General features: G+C 43.6%; 2 protein-coding genes across 2 annotated transcripts; one reads left to right on the top strand and one right to left on the bottom strand.

Annotated features, from left to right (window-relative positions):
• Positions 1-418: 418 nt before the first annotated feature.
• Positions 419-1,366, top strand: LOC101529971 (olfactory receptor 2A12-like). The gene has a single exon (XM_058660847.1). The coding sequence runs from the start codon at positions 419-421 to the stop codon at positions 1,364-1,366; it is 948 nt and encodes a 315-aa protein (XP_058516830.1).
• A 12,079-nt stretch (positions 1,367-13,445) lies between these two features.
• Positions 13,446-14,390, bottom strand: LOC101530220 (olfactory receptor 2A12-like). Its single transcript, XM_004591674.2, has one exon. The coding sequence runs from the start codon at positions 14,388-14,390 to the stop codon at positions 13,446-13,448; it is 945 nt and encodes a 314-aa protein (XP_004591731.2).
• Positions 14,391-14,654: the final 264 nt, after the last annotated feature.

Raw genomic sequence — 14,654 nt, 5'->3', positions numbered from 1 at the left:
TAGTGAGTAAAAGTAAGAAGTGGTTCTGAAACCTTGCTTCCAGAGAAGAGGAATTGGTGCTTCAAGTATCCATCATCTGACTCCAGAGGCAAGCTTAGGGGAAGATCCCTGAGATATGACATCATGGCAGCTCCTAAAACAGAAATCAGGTGGCCTCTCTGGGGTTGATGGAAGGTTGGAATGTTACCTTTGGAGTTCAGAGAAAGCAGTTTTGCCCAAGAAGCCAAATATCTCCATTTCCCTTCCCTACCCAAACTCACTTTTATGCCAGGTAGACTTTGTTCTCTGTAGTGACAAACCATGAACAGGATTCAGATAATCCCAGGATTTTCCAGGAGCTGAGTGGTCTTGATATCTGAAAACGCATTTGAAGCCTGGCCAGTAGAATGTCCATTTCTCTTTCTGCAGCTAAAGGAGAATGCAGGACTTCCCCTGGAAGAACTACAGCTCGGTGTCTGAGTTCATTCTTCTGGGCTTCTCCAGGGATCCCCAAATTAATCTAATCCTCTTCAACATCTTCTTCTTCCTCTACCTCTGTACACTTGCGGGCAATGGGCTCATCGTCACCTTGATCCACCTGGACTCCCGCCTCCACACTCCCATGTACTTCTTCCTCAGTGTTCTTTCCATGCTGGATATGAGCTATGTCACCACCACTGTGCCCCAGATGTTAATGCATCTAGTCTGTCAGGAAAAAACTATCTCCTATGTTGGATGTGTGGCCCAGATGTATATCTTCCTGGTATTGGGTATCACTGAGGGCTGGTTGTTCTCTGTCATGGCCTATGATAGGTATGTAGCTATCTGCTACCCACTGAGGTACAAGCTTATTATGAATCCATGGCTGTGTGGGGCAATGGTTATCTTTTGTGGACTGTGGGGTGTCAGCTGTTCCCTAGTCTACACCGTCTTCACCATGCGCCTTCCTTATTGTGGCCCCAATGAGATCAATCACTTCTTCTGTGAGGTCCCCGCTGTTCTGAAGTTGGCCTGTGCAGATACATCTCTCAATGACCGAGTAGATTTCATCCTGGGCTTTATCCTTCTCCTGGTACCTCTTTCCTTCATTCTGGCCTCATATGTCCGCATCTTTTCAGCCATTATGAAAATCCGCTCAGCCCAAGGTCGACTCAAGGCCTTTTCCACCTGTGCATCCCACATCACTGTGGTCACCATGTTCTGTGGACCTGCCATGTTTATGTACATGAATCCTGGAGCCAATGCCTCTCCAGAGAGGGACAAGAAGCTGGCTCTGTTCTACAACGTTATCTCAGCCTTTCTCAACCCCATCATCTACAGCCTCAGAAACAAGGATGTGAAGAGAGCTTTCCTCAAAGTGACTGGCTGGGGCAGAGCCCCTGAATGAGGTCCTTGGAGCACAGAGGGCCACAACCAAGCCTGGAACTGCAGAGTCTGTGGCCCTTCCACTCAATTTTTTCCTGTAACTCAGCGGAAAGGCAAGAATCATTGGCTGTTAGTTAAGGGAAACAATTTGTTAAGGTGGTTACTTGGTATGGACCTGCTACTAACTCCAGCAGCTGAATTATCCACAGACATTAAGGTACCCAACTGTAGACAAAGTGCCAAGCAAGACTCATGTTTGATTTGTTTATGTTTCCTCAGGGCCCAGCAAAGGGTATGGGACAAAGCCTCAATAATATTTGCTGATGAGTGACTGCATCACAATTGGTTCTATTAATTCAGGATGGCTGAGACAAGATGACCCAGAGGACCCCAGAGAGTCATACTATTTTGTTTCAATCAGGAGCATGAACAGTGAAGAAACATTGTCTTTGAAGAAAGAAAAAGTGATGTTAAGAATAGAGTTCAGAATTGGCCTCTATTTATACAGCACTGTGGAGGGGAATGAGAATCTAAGGGCACACAAAGCATCCACCCTGGAAAGATGAAGAGATGTTTTGAGGCGTCTCTCACTCTCAATTGAAACATTTCCCAAACTGTATCATAGTGGTCAAAAGCTTATACTTTAAAGACCAACTCTCTCCTTAGCTATAATATTGGGCTGATGATAAGCAGCAGCAAATCATCACCTTGTAGAATTGTTGTGAATAGTTAATAGAGGTAAGTTCTTAAAGAAGTGCTTACACATTGACATCTCTCTATAAACACTACTGTTTTTCTTTTGTATCCTATTTCTCTTGTTTAATACTACTGTTCCAAACACACACCCAAGATCACCTTGGCTTAGAGGAAGAGAGCCATTCTGCTTTTTGGAAAAGGGTAACTAACATGGAAAATGAAAAAGGTGGCATATGTATATACTTCAGTCTGCTGTGAATTTAGTTAATGTGAGGAAGCTCAGAACTTTAAGACGTGAGAGCCCCTCCAGATGCTGCATGAAGAGACCCTGGTTGCAACCGGCCAGCACTTCCTCACATCTCTCTTCATTGATATTTCCACCTAGTAGAGTTTTTAATACATATTTTCTCCAATCTTAGTTGAGCAATAATACTGTTAACAATGTATTTGATCAAGAGGCTGCTGATAGAAATGGTAGAGTGAGATCATCACAATGCGGTTGGGCTCTCTCATCAGTATCCAAACCATGGCGTTAGAGGTTCTGGCACCTTAGAAAAGGAAGACAAGCTGTCCCACGGAACCTTAGGAGCTGTGTGACCACACAGCACATATCACAACAAGAAACGAGGTGATGTGCAAATAAAACCTGATTCAGAGCGGGAGGCTTCCATATGGAGCCTCTAACCAGCTTTCCACAATCCCTTCCCGTACTCCAACTTTTCCCCTTTTCCACCATCCAAGGGGGAGAGGGGGAGAAAGAAGCAGAAATCCCTAGCTAACCCATGCCATCATTATGCTATCTCTTGGCTCATAAAGCTATAACAGATTTTTTTTTTGCTTCAAATTTGACTTTGACTTTTGACAGCAAAAATGGATACAGATACCAGGTTATGTAAGGCAATGATGAAATATTGTCTGATTCTTTTTTGCACAAAACTCTTAATAATCAACCTCTTCAAGATCAGGATTTTTGAACCTTCATTAACTCACTGTCCACAGGAAAGCACTTAAGGTTGCAGAGAAGGGGATGCCAAATCAGTCCATCTATGTGTCAGTGAAGGTACCTCGAGCTTAATAATGATGATTGTGGTCTTGATGGCAGTTATGATGATGGTCACTGCTATAAGAAAAACGATATTTGTGGGCCCGGCGGCGTGGCCTAGTGGCTAAAGTCCTCGCCTTGAAAGCCCCGGAATCCCATATGGGCACCGGTTCTAATCCCGGCAGCTCCGCTTCCCATCCAGATTCCTGCTTGTGGCCTAAGAAAGCAGTGGAGGACGGCCCAAAGCTTTGGGACCCTGCACCCGCGTGGGAGACCCGGAAGAGGTTCCTTGTCCCGGCTTTGGATCGGCACGTACAGGCCTGATGCAGCTCACTTGGGGAGTGAAACATCGGATGGAAGATCTTCCTCTCTGTCTCTCCTCCTCTCTGTATATCCGGCTTTCCAATGATAATAAAAATCTTTAAAAAATATGTTAAAAAAAGGAAAATGATATTTGGTTTCGTGTGTCACAACTGTGCCTAGAAAAATTGCTGAGCTTGTTTCAGAAAGTAATAAGAAGGGCCCAGCATAATGGCTCAGTGGCTAAATTCTCGCCTTGCACATGCCAGATCACATATCGGGGCTGGTTCATATCCACTTCTCTTACAGCTCCATGCTTGTGGCCTCGGAAAGCAGTAGAGGATGACTTAAAGCCTTGGGACCCTGCACTTGTGTGGGAGACATGGAGGAAGCTCCTGGCTCCTGGCTTCAGATTGGCTCCGCTTTGGCTGTTGCAATCACTTCGGGAGTGAATCATCAGATGGATGATCTTTCTCTCTGTATCTTCCTCTCTCTGTAAATCTGTCTTTCTAATATAAATAAAACAAATTAAAAATAGAAAGTAATAAGGAAGGGGACTTGGGAAAAAAAAGATGCTGAGACGGTGGGAGAGGCAGGAGCCATGTAGGATTGGTAGACATAGCAAGTCTCTAAACCTCAAAGACAAAGGGGAGGGCAACAGCGACATTATAGGAGTTGTACACATTCCATATACTACTGAAAGCGCTCCTGTACTCTTCATTCTGAAATACAAGCTTCTTGTATCCAATTATTTTCCAACAATTCCTTCTTGTTCTTCTGTATCCTTTTCACTGTATCTGTTCTCTCATCTAATCAACTCCCTTTATCCTCCATTTTGTTCCATTGCACCCCCACTATTTTGATGTACATAGTATAATCAACTGGCTGTTTTGGTACCAATTTTCACCAAAATATATTTATCTTTTAACTCAATTTTATCCATTAACTTTTTGAAGCACCCTTGTATTCCAGGTAATTATGAAAAAAACTTATTCGTGGGACAGACTGGACTAGTCTGCTACACATACTGGCAAACCAGGGTAGGGGGCAGGCCTGGTGGGGGTTATTGTGGGTCGCTCTGACTAGGCTGCAGCCCCCACTGGTTTATGCGAGGGCAGAGTATGTGCTGGACAGAACCAGGCTGGACTGCAACACCTGCTGGTTCCAGTTGAAGTCGGGACTGAAAACAGAACCAACCCAGCAATTGCAACCACCAGCTGGTTGGGGTGATGGACTGTATCGGGCCCTGTGCTTGCTAGAACATACAAGAATCTGGTCTGGGAATACCTCAAAGTTTCTTTGGAGATCTCCCCAATCGAAAAACCGGACTCAGAACCCTAACCAAGAAAAGACAGAAGACAAAACAAGTCAATCAACCACCTCAGCTATATGTTGGCAGCAAAATACTTGGCAAACAGAGACTCTATGATGGACTATGTCAATCAATGGATTCTTCAACGACCTCATCATGCTTGGAATGGCGAGATTGGCAGCGATTCATAACTGGTGAACTACCAAAACCACTTAAGCAAGTATCTCAGAGCATGCCTCACATCTGGGACTTGGGGTGGGTGGGAAACTGGGTGGGGCTTCTCCCTCAATATCTGCCTTTACCTCAGATACATGAAGGAAACAATATGGAAATAATAGTCTTACCCACTTCCCTATAGCCCTTGAACCTTTTTACGGTAGTTAACTATGTAAAGATTATCAAAAATATAATTAAAAATTAAAAAAAAAGAAAAGAAAAAAACCTATTCAAATGTGCTGCCTATACGGGAAATTTAAATTTTGTTAAAGGGATAAAGGGAACAGCCAGTGGGGGGAAGATTTGGATGTCTTTTAGGGGAAAGAGATTTCAAAGAAAAGCTGTAAGAGGAGGTGAATCTCACTATAGGAAATGATCTAGGAGATGCCAAGAAGCTCTGGAGGTGTTTGGAATGGAAATGACCAGAGATGGAGCAGACAGAACACACTGAAATAACAGCTCCTTCTTCTACAAGGCACAGGACTTCAGGTACGGTTCCTATCCACTCCAAGAACTAGTTTTTTGAACTTTAGTTTTTCTCTTCAGAAAAATAGAGGTTACTCTATTCACTGAGGAACCTGGAGAAACTGTAACTCTGACAGAAACTATCCAAGTAGGCCAAACAGGGGAAATTTAATAAAATTTGTATTAACCATAAGTGGTATCCTGGGGCTAAAGAAGGACAGACTTGGAAAGGATTTAGATTTTATCAGGGTAGTTAAGGTTCACATGCTGAACTGCAGGAGCATTTAATAGGTGGCCAGGCCAGCAGCACTCTGGAGTTAATGGAGAAATGGAAGCCTTTCTCCCACATCACAGAGAATGGGGCAGGAAACCAGCACTAGGTACACGTAGTGAGCTGCAAGGTGCTCTGGGGAGCAGAAGACCCTTTCAAAGACACAGTGTGTGTGACGTTTACAGAAATGACTTCCCCATGTGTGACCCTACAGACTTCACGTGTGGTGTGGGGGCTTCCTAAATTAGTTCACCAGTTGTCTGGATGCAGGATACTCAGGCATCAGGCAAGTGATTGGCTGTGGTGGGGATCTCGTTTCCAAGCTGAGAGGGTGGCTAGATCCAAGGCTGCCAAATTCCAGTGCATTCTGAATCTGTGGCTCAAACAAAAACAACAGAAGACATCCTTCTCCTGCCATGACCCTCCAGGACCTCTACTGAGAGAGTTAAACATCATATTCAAGAAGATATGTTTATAGGAATACTGTTTTTTCTTACAGAGCATGCATTGCAGACTACATTCTGAACTGAGAGGCAATAAATGGACAACTGATAGAGTCCACCCTTCTGCCTATTCAGCTTTCATATGCACCCTTCTATGAACACTCAAACCCTTTTACACAACACCAAAACAACTGTTTACTTTTAACAAGACACATTGATCTTTCTCACAAATGTGGTTGTCACTCTCCTTATGGTGTGTAGTACCAATACTCGCTGTTTCCCACACAGGCTTTATGAATTACTCCTCAAACTGAGTCACAACTTTATGGAATGATCCAAGACATAAAGACAAAATTGTAAAGTTAACTTCCAATCACATGTGCATAAAATAACTGTTTTCAAGATTTGTTTATTTTATTTTGAAAGGCAGATTTATAGAGAGAAGGAGAGACACAGAGAAAAATTTTCCGTCCACTGGTTCACTCCCCAAGTGGCTACAATGGCCGCAGCTGAGCCGATCCAAACCCAGGATACAGGAGACTCTTTTGGAGTCTCCCATGAGGGTGCAGGGTCCCAATGCTTTGGGCCATCCTCTACTGTTCTCCCAGGCTACAACCATGGAGCTGGATGGGATGTAGAGCAGCCAGGATACAAACCAGCACCCATATGGATCCCAGTGCATAAAAGGTAAGGGCTTCAGCCAACAGGCTGCCATGTAAGTCCTATAAAATAACTTTCAATAGGAATGAGTGAGGTGAAAAGATGATTATTAAATATAACATGTACATTATTATATACAGAAAAACATATGCATGTTACAAGCATAGAAAAATATGTAAAACTACAATCTTGGTTTCAGTAACTGGTTGTGACATCATAGTTGACATCTATACTTCTTTATTTATCATTTAATATATGCCTTGCATCAACTGGAATTTTCATTCCTGCAGGGTTTGAATCCTCAGTCATGCTGGATTTTTGCCTTTCCGAATGTCCATGGTTTTCTTGTTGGGTGTGGAAATTCTAAGGAATGCCCCCTAGGGAATCCTAAGGATTCCAGTGATAATGATTCTGGCTGCAATTGTGTATCAGCAATTAGTAAAAAAATATACTCAGGATCAATCATTCCAGCCGTAGATGAGCTCCTTATTTTGCCTGTTGGTCCAGTGGCATATGATGCTCCAAAATAGCCAGATGAAAATGCCATTTTGTGATTCCCTGGAACCATTGTTTTATCCACTGGTGAAAACATTCTTAGGGATTCATATCTTCAAGCTAGCGGAGCCCACGTGGCAAAAGAAGAAACTCTTGTGTGAGTTACCAGGCATAATAACAAGAGGATCCACTTGCACTTTAACCACTTGATTCCTGAACTCAAATTTTCTCGCTAACTAGGAAGCACCACCACACATGGTCTTGGACTCAAAGACTCAGATGTGCCCCTTATGGCTGTTTGCGTGGGGTACACACTATGAGAGGTCTGTCCACAGCTTCTCCCTCCTCCCTGAGCCTCCTCGCTATCAGTCTTCCAATCTTGGGAAGTAGTTGCTGTCTGAGTCCATGTGGGCTTGCCATCACAGGACACACCAAGCCAAATGACTTGTAAGAACAGCAATTTATTTCTCCCATTTCTGGAGGTTTGGAAGATCCAAATACCTGGATGATCAGGGTGTGGTGAGCATTCAATTGTTGCAGAGATGGATGTCTGCTTACTGTAACCCCACACAGAGAAGGGTGACAAGCTCCTGGAACCTCTTGTATAAGGGCAATGCTGACCTAAGACCGGGGCAGAGCCCTCGTGACTGTCACTTCTCCAGGTCCTGCCTTCCAATATCATCACCTGGAGGAGGGGATAAGATTTCAAAACATGGATTTGGGATTGTGCACAAACAGCCTCACCTAGCAGTTGCTTAATATCTATCTATTTCTCTTATCCATCTATGAAAATGTGCCCATTGAAACTTTCTATCTTTAAGGGGTTAATGTTTGTGATCTGCATTTCCCTAGAAAATTAGTCACTTCATCTAACAGAGCTCTGAAAGTAAGTCACTGATGAGGTTTTTGTGGGACTTTTTTGTTGGTTGGTTGGTTTTTAGATTTCTTATGCTTTCCTAGCTTCAGTGTGTTCAGGGTGCTACTGCAGAGTATCACAGACTGGGTGGTTTATAACCGCAGAAATTTATTCTCATAGTTTTGGGGGCTGGAAAGCCCAGGGTCAAGGCAGGGAAGACTCAGGGTATAGTGAGAATCTGCTGGATGACTCATAGAGAGCCCCTCCTTCCCGGAACTCCACAAGACGGAAGAGGGCAGGAAGCTTCCTGGAGCCTGATTGGTAAGAACGCTGACTGCACAGCTTCATTGGTATAGTCACCTCCCAAAGGCCACATGCAAGACTGGATTTCAACAGACGAGAGAACACAAGCATTCATTCTACAACAAATGGCTTATTATTAAAAGAGAAAACTGGAGTTTGGGGAAACTTACATTTCTTGTTGAGAGGCCAACAGCTAATAAGCTGTAGCATCTATTCTAATGAGTCTGACGAGTCTACGGCTGACCAAGCTATGCATGAGACCAAAAGGAGGGAGACATTTTAGCTTAGTAAAAGGCTGCTTCTCTCAAGTGTCAGGCATGTGTCCCACCAGACTTGGGCAGCCGCCAACCACTCCACATCCATGTTCTTCATTAAAGGAAACCCAGAGTAAGAAAACAAAACAAAACGCAGTGACCCAAATAAAGAATTCTTTTGATAGCAATATTTACAAAAACCCACCCCTACGCACATCTGCGCTTCCCATGAACTGTGCTAGTTTGTGGACTGCAGTTTCCATGAGAAAAGACAATGACTTTTTCAGCAGGGTTAGGCATCAGGGAGTGACAGCTGACAGGAAATTTGCCCCCATCAGGGAGCTGTGGGAAGCAGAGACCATGCCAGGACTGACTGAAAGTTTTGCTAGTTTCCCTGACTCCTCTTTCTTTCACCAACACATCCACCCCATCGAATGCTCTTGCTTCTTTCCTCACCTTTGTCTCTCAACATCTGTCCACTCACAGCCACCCTCCAAGTCCAGGACCTTCACTTACTATGCCAGGTTTCCCCTACTCAGTCCTCCTCCTCAACCCCATCTCTTTATCAATTTCCTGTAAGCATTATGAAAATATTGTTCTAAAAAGATTTATTTATGGGGGCCAGCACAGTGCAGTAGTAGGCTAAGATTCCACAGGTGGGCACCGGTTTGTGTCCCAGCTGCTCCACTTCCAGGTTCTCGCATGCGGACTGATAAAGCAACAAAGGATGGATCAAGTCCTTGGGCCCCTGCACCAAAATGGAAGACTTGGAGGAGACTCATGACACCTGGCTTTGGATCAGCTCAGCTTTGGCTATTGAAGCCCTTTGGGAACCAACAGATGGAGGATCTCTCTCTCTCTCTCTCTCCCCTTTTCAAATAGAAGTATAATCAATTTTTAAAACTAAAAGTGATTTCTTTATTTATTTGAAAGGCAGAGTTACAGAGAGGAAAGGCAGAGAAAGAGAGCGAGAGATTGATCAATCTTCCCTCTGCTGATTCATTCCCCAAAAGACACAAATGATGGGCTGAGCAAGGCCATAGCCATGAGTCAGGAATTTCTTCTGGGTCTCCCACATGGGTTCAGGGACCCTAGCACTTGGGCCATCCTGGGTACATTAGCAGGGAGCTTGATGAGAAGTGGAACAGCTGTGACTCAAGCCAGGGTCCATATGGATTGCCGGTGCTGCAGGTGATGGCTTTTCTGGCTGCACCACTGTACTGGCCACCAATATGTTAACACTGTCACTACCTCTTCTCTACTTGTTCTTTACCCTTGGAACCAAATAAGATGCTTATCAACTTCAGAATGAAATCATATAACATCCTCAATTTCAAAATATATTACACTCTATCTTGGGAGAGAAACAAACGAGACCTCATCACACTTTAACCACAAGATTCACCTCTCCATAGACCTCTTCAGCCACAGCCAACATTCTGTTCTCACTGAGTAATCATCCCAGTACGTAGAGCTCATTGGTGCATCTGTGCCCACCTGGTTCCCAGAACATCTGCCTTGTCCAGTCCTGTTACATCTCCAGGCAAATGCTTTGGACCATTCTGCCTGAATTTGTGCATTGGCAGCAGAGACTAATTGAGAACCCTCTACTCACTCATTATCCCCAGGCCCCTATTTCTCATTGATCACTCTGCTCATCCCCGCATTGACCAACTCCACCTTTCTCCTTTTCCTATTTTTGACGTGTAATTTGCAGTAGTGTAAGAAAAGAAAAAAAAAAACTCCTTCCAATAGCCTGAACCTTGAATTCTCCCTTCCTATGGCTCTTCCAAAGGGGTTATTTATCCTCACTCCTGGTCCATGAGTCCCCTAAAGCCTCCCTCCTTTTCTACCTACTCCCTTTTCAGTCCCCTTTCCTAAAGTCAGACACACACTGGAATCTGATTTACCCAACTTGCACCACTTCCCTCACCAGAATCTAATTCACTGGGCTTCACACACAGTAAGCATTTTTAAATAGGGCTCTTCAGGACTGGCATTTGCACTGTTCCCTAACATCTCCACCTCTCCTGCTTCTACTCACTTTATGCTGACCACACAAGTTTTCTCCCATTATCAAACAATACAAAGTGCTTTCCTGACTTATGGTCATGTACAGAGACTGCCCCTGCCTGAAAATTCCCTCCTTGGCTCCTTCCATGAATGTTTCCTGCTTATCCTTGGACATAAATTAAATTCCTAGTTCTAAAATCTTACTAGTCCATGTTCAATAAGTAGTTCCTATCCCTCATTTTCTTTATCACAAAACTCCATTTCCTTCAGAGTTCTGCAAATCCATTTTCATAGCTGAACCTGACTTCTATTTTAAGCTCTTATTCCTCAACTACTAGAAACAATATTTTCTTAGAGTTGGCTTATATATTAATTAGCTCAGATTATCACAAAATATCCTCAACTAGGTAGGCTAAATAACAAAAATGTATTCTCTTCCAGTTTTGAATGCTAGAAGAAAGTCTGAGATCAAGGGCCAGCATGATCAAATTCTGGCTAGGGCTCTCTTCCTGGTTCGTAGATGGTGAGATTCCCACATGATGAAGCATGGGAGACAAGAGCCACAGTTTTTTATATATACATATGAGGATGTCAGTTCTATCAAGATTAGGCCTCAAAATTTATGACCTCATTTCATTTTATTTATTAAGGTCTGAAAAGACACATTTCCATTTATGTCATCCTTCATCCTACCTAATTCCAATTCTGGAGCTCTTGCAAAGCCACATAATGGTGGCTCATGTGGGATCCTCCTTGTCTATCACCTGTGGGAAAAAACCTCATTCCCATGATATCACTAGTCACTTCAGTTAACTGCAAAATCAGGGCCAATGTTGTGGCATAGTGGGTGAAGCCATCATCGGGGACTCCAGCAACTTATGTGCACATCAGTTGGAGTTTCAGTTCTCCACTTCTGATTCAACTCCCTGCTAATGGCCCAGAAAAGCAGCAGAAAATGACCTAAATACCTGGACTCCTGCACCCATCTGTGAGAACCAGATGAAGCTCTTGGTGCCTGGTTCTAGCCTGGCACAGCCCTAGCTGTTGCAGCTATCTGGGGAGTGAGCCGTCAGTTGGCTCACTTTTTGTCACCCATGTGTTGGTTACTCGGTGGCGTGTTTTTTCATGGTGCTGTAATTTCTTGTGTTGTTGTTGTTCTAATTCATACCAGTGGTTGACCTTGTTTCATGGCTTCTCAATTATGGAAATGGATAGTGATGGAATACTGGGGTCTACCACATCCAGAGTTGGGGTACAATACAACATGCATCCCTGCTTCCAAGCAAAAGATGGACTCTCAATTAAACTGTTGGAAATGTGTTGACCATGAGATGCTAGACTGCCTGACATTGTACCAGCAATATTGGGGCACACTTAAATAAGAGACTGATGGAATTATGACTCCTTATGAAGGACTATACTATTGTAGCAACACGGGGGAAAATCTGTCGAGGAGTTTGGGGAGGAATTCCAGTCTATATAAAATTGTACCACAAAATTCAAAAACTCAAAATAAAAATGTAACAAAAAAGGTTATTTTATTGGAAAGACAGATTTAGAGAGGAGAAAATCAATAAATCTTTCTTAAATGTTGAACCTCAAAAAAAAAGAAAAAAAAAGAAAAAAAGAAACTCTAGAGATCCCTGTGTGTGATTCAGTTCTCCAGAAAGAACACAAGTTGCTGCCACATGTGCTACCCATTAGGGTGTACCTGGAGTAGCATCCAGAACAGTGACCTGTCTTTCTGTGTTTTCCTTTTTACTGTTATGGGTCACAGAGGACTTTGACAAGTTTATCACCTTTGAGTTTCATATGGCTTCTATTTCACCTACTGTAACACAGAATTTTAAAGGCATATGGGGGTTTGGAGAACATTAAATTCAAAGTGTGATTTTTATAGATGAATAAAGTGAGGTCCAGAGAAAGGACAAAAATCACACAAACAGCAAGACAGCAGGCTTGGGCAGGATCAGGTCACTTAACATCAAGTCCCTCGTCCAGTCACAACACAACACAGTGTTGGATCAGCCTCATGAGCCATATTGGATTCTGGGCACCAAGTTAGGTCCAGGAGCTGTATGGGTTCCATACCTTATTGCTTTAGTGTTCAATACCAACAACAAATATTATTGACATGAATGATGTTTTTTATATCACCATGGTTCTCTGCCATTTCTATGTACCACAAGACTTACAGATCAAATGTTTTGTGCTTATTAACATGTATTCTATGAGTTTCTGTGATATTACAACAGGTTATTTTATTATCCCTGTCCTCTGTTGCCCCTTCTATAGAGGAATTAGACTTGCCAGCCCATTGCCGTGTGATTTGCAGTATTTCTCTGTAGAAAGAAGACTTGCTACCCCTTTGCCACCATGCTTGGCCATGTGACTTACTTTGACCAACGAGACGTGAGCAACTACATGTGTCTCTCTCCTTATCAGAAGCTTTAAGGGTAACATATGTTTTGGCCATATTCCTTTCCCTCTGTAGTAAGTGTGCCATGTTCCAGATAAGGGCTCCTCCTTCAGGGCGCATCTGAGACAACAGAAAGGCCATAGCAGCTCGTATCTGAAATACTAGCAATAAATAAACTGTTATTGCAAGCCATTATTGCAGTTGTCACACAATGTCCCAACATGATCAAGACAGCCATGTTTGCTTCATGTACATTTGTTCCATTGAGAAGGACTATGTTGGTTCAAACACACTATATTGCATAATTACAGACTTCCTTCAGTATTGGGCAGTCTTTTTAGTCCTTTCCTATATCACTAGGCAACATTTCCACAACCCACGGTCTTGAAAAAAGCTTCCTTAATATCCTTGTTCCTCAGGCTATAGACCACTGGGTTAAGCAGGACAGTGAAAACATTGTAAAAGAGGGAGAGCTGCTTGTCTTGCTCAGGGGAATAGCTGGAGCTGGGCCTCATGTAGATGTAAGTGGCTGGAACATAGTAGAATGTGACCATGGTCAGGTGGGAGGCACAGGTGGAAAATGTCTTACAGCGTCCCTGGGTGGACTTGATTTTGAGAATAGCCATGGCAATGCGAACATAGGAAGCCACAATGAGAGATACAGGAATTACGATCATAAAGACACTGATGACCTGGTCCACCAATTCAATGAGGTGGGTATCCATGCAAGCCAAGCTCCGCACAGAGGGGCCTTCACAGAAGTAGTGGTTGACCACATTGGGCCCACAATATGGCAATCTCATGGTGAGATAAGTATGGACCAGTGAGAAGGCAAAACCACAAACCAATGTCCCAGCTGCCAGCTGTGTACACAGGCCCCAGTTGAGGATGACCATATAACGCAGTGGGTAGTAAATGGCCACATATCGGTCATAAGCCATGACTACAAAAAAGATGCACTCAGTCAGGCCTAGGGCACCAAACACATACATCTGCAGCCAACAGCCAGCAAAAGTGATGGTCTTAGAGTAAGACAGCAGATGCACCAACATCTGAGGCATAGTGGTGGTAATGGCGCTTATATCCAGTAAGGAGAGGATGCAGAGGAAGAAGTACATAGGTGTGTGGAGATGCAGGTCTAGGAAGATCAGGGTCATGATGAGCCCGTTTCCCAGGACTGAGCTCAAGTAGAGGAGAAGAAAGGCAATGAAGAGGATCCTGTTGGTCAGGGGCTCACCGGAGAAGCCAAGCAGAACAAATTCAGAAACCCAGCTTTCGTTATGCTCTGTAAGAGTCCACATGATTGGAGGATCCTGTAAGAATCACACTCATATTCTCATTATCTGAAATATGGCAGCCTGGTAAGAATGAAGAGATAGATTGGGTAGGACTAATTCTAGCCTCCCTGCTCTCTTGATGTGTAGTTTTTCTATACATATATCAACTGTGTGACAGGCCCCAGTTAAGGATGACCATGTAATGCAGTGGGTAGTAAATGGTCACATATTGGTCATAAGCCATGACTACAAAGAAGATGTACTCAGTCAGGCCTACAGCCTAAAGCA

The sequence above is a fragment of the Ochotona princeps genome, chromosome 2 (genome assembly GCF_030435755.1).
Source record: "Ochotona princeps isolate mOchPri1 chromosome 2, mOchPri1.hap1, whole genome shotgun sequence".
NCBI classification, from domain to species: Eukaryota; Metazoa; Chordata; class Mammalia; order Lagomorpha; family Ochotonidae; genus Ochotona; species Ochotona princeps.
The sequence above is the reverse complement of the archived record's forward strand: the minus strand, read 5'-3'. Positions and strand labels throughout refer to the sequence as shown.

Coding starts and splice junctions, on each gene's coding strand:
- LOC101529971 (XM_058660847.1), top strand. CDS start 419: ATGCAGGACTTCCCCTGGAAGAACTACAGCTCGGTGTCTGAGTTCATT.
- LOC101530220 (XM_004591674.2), bottom strand. CDS start 14,390: ATGTGGACTCTTACAGAGCATAACGAAAGCTGGGTTTCTGAATTTGTT.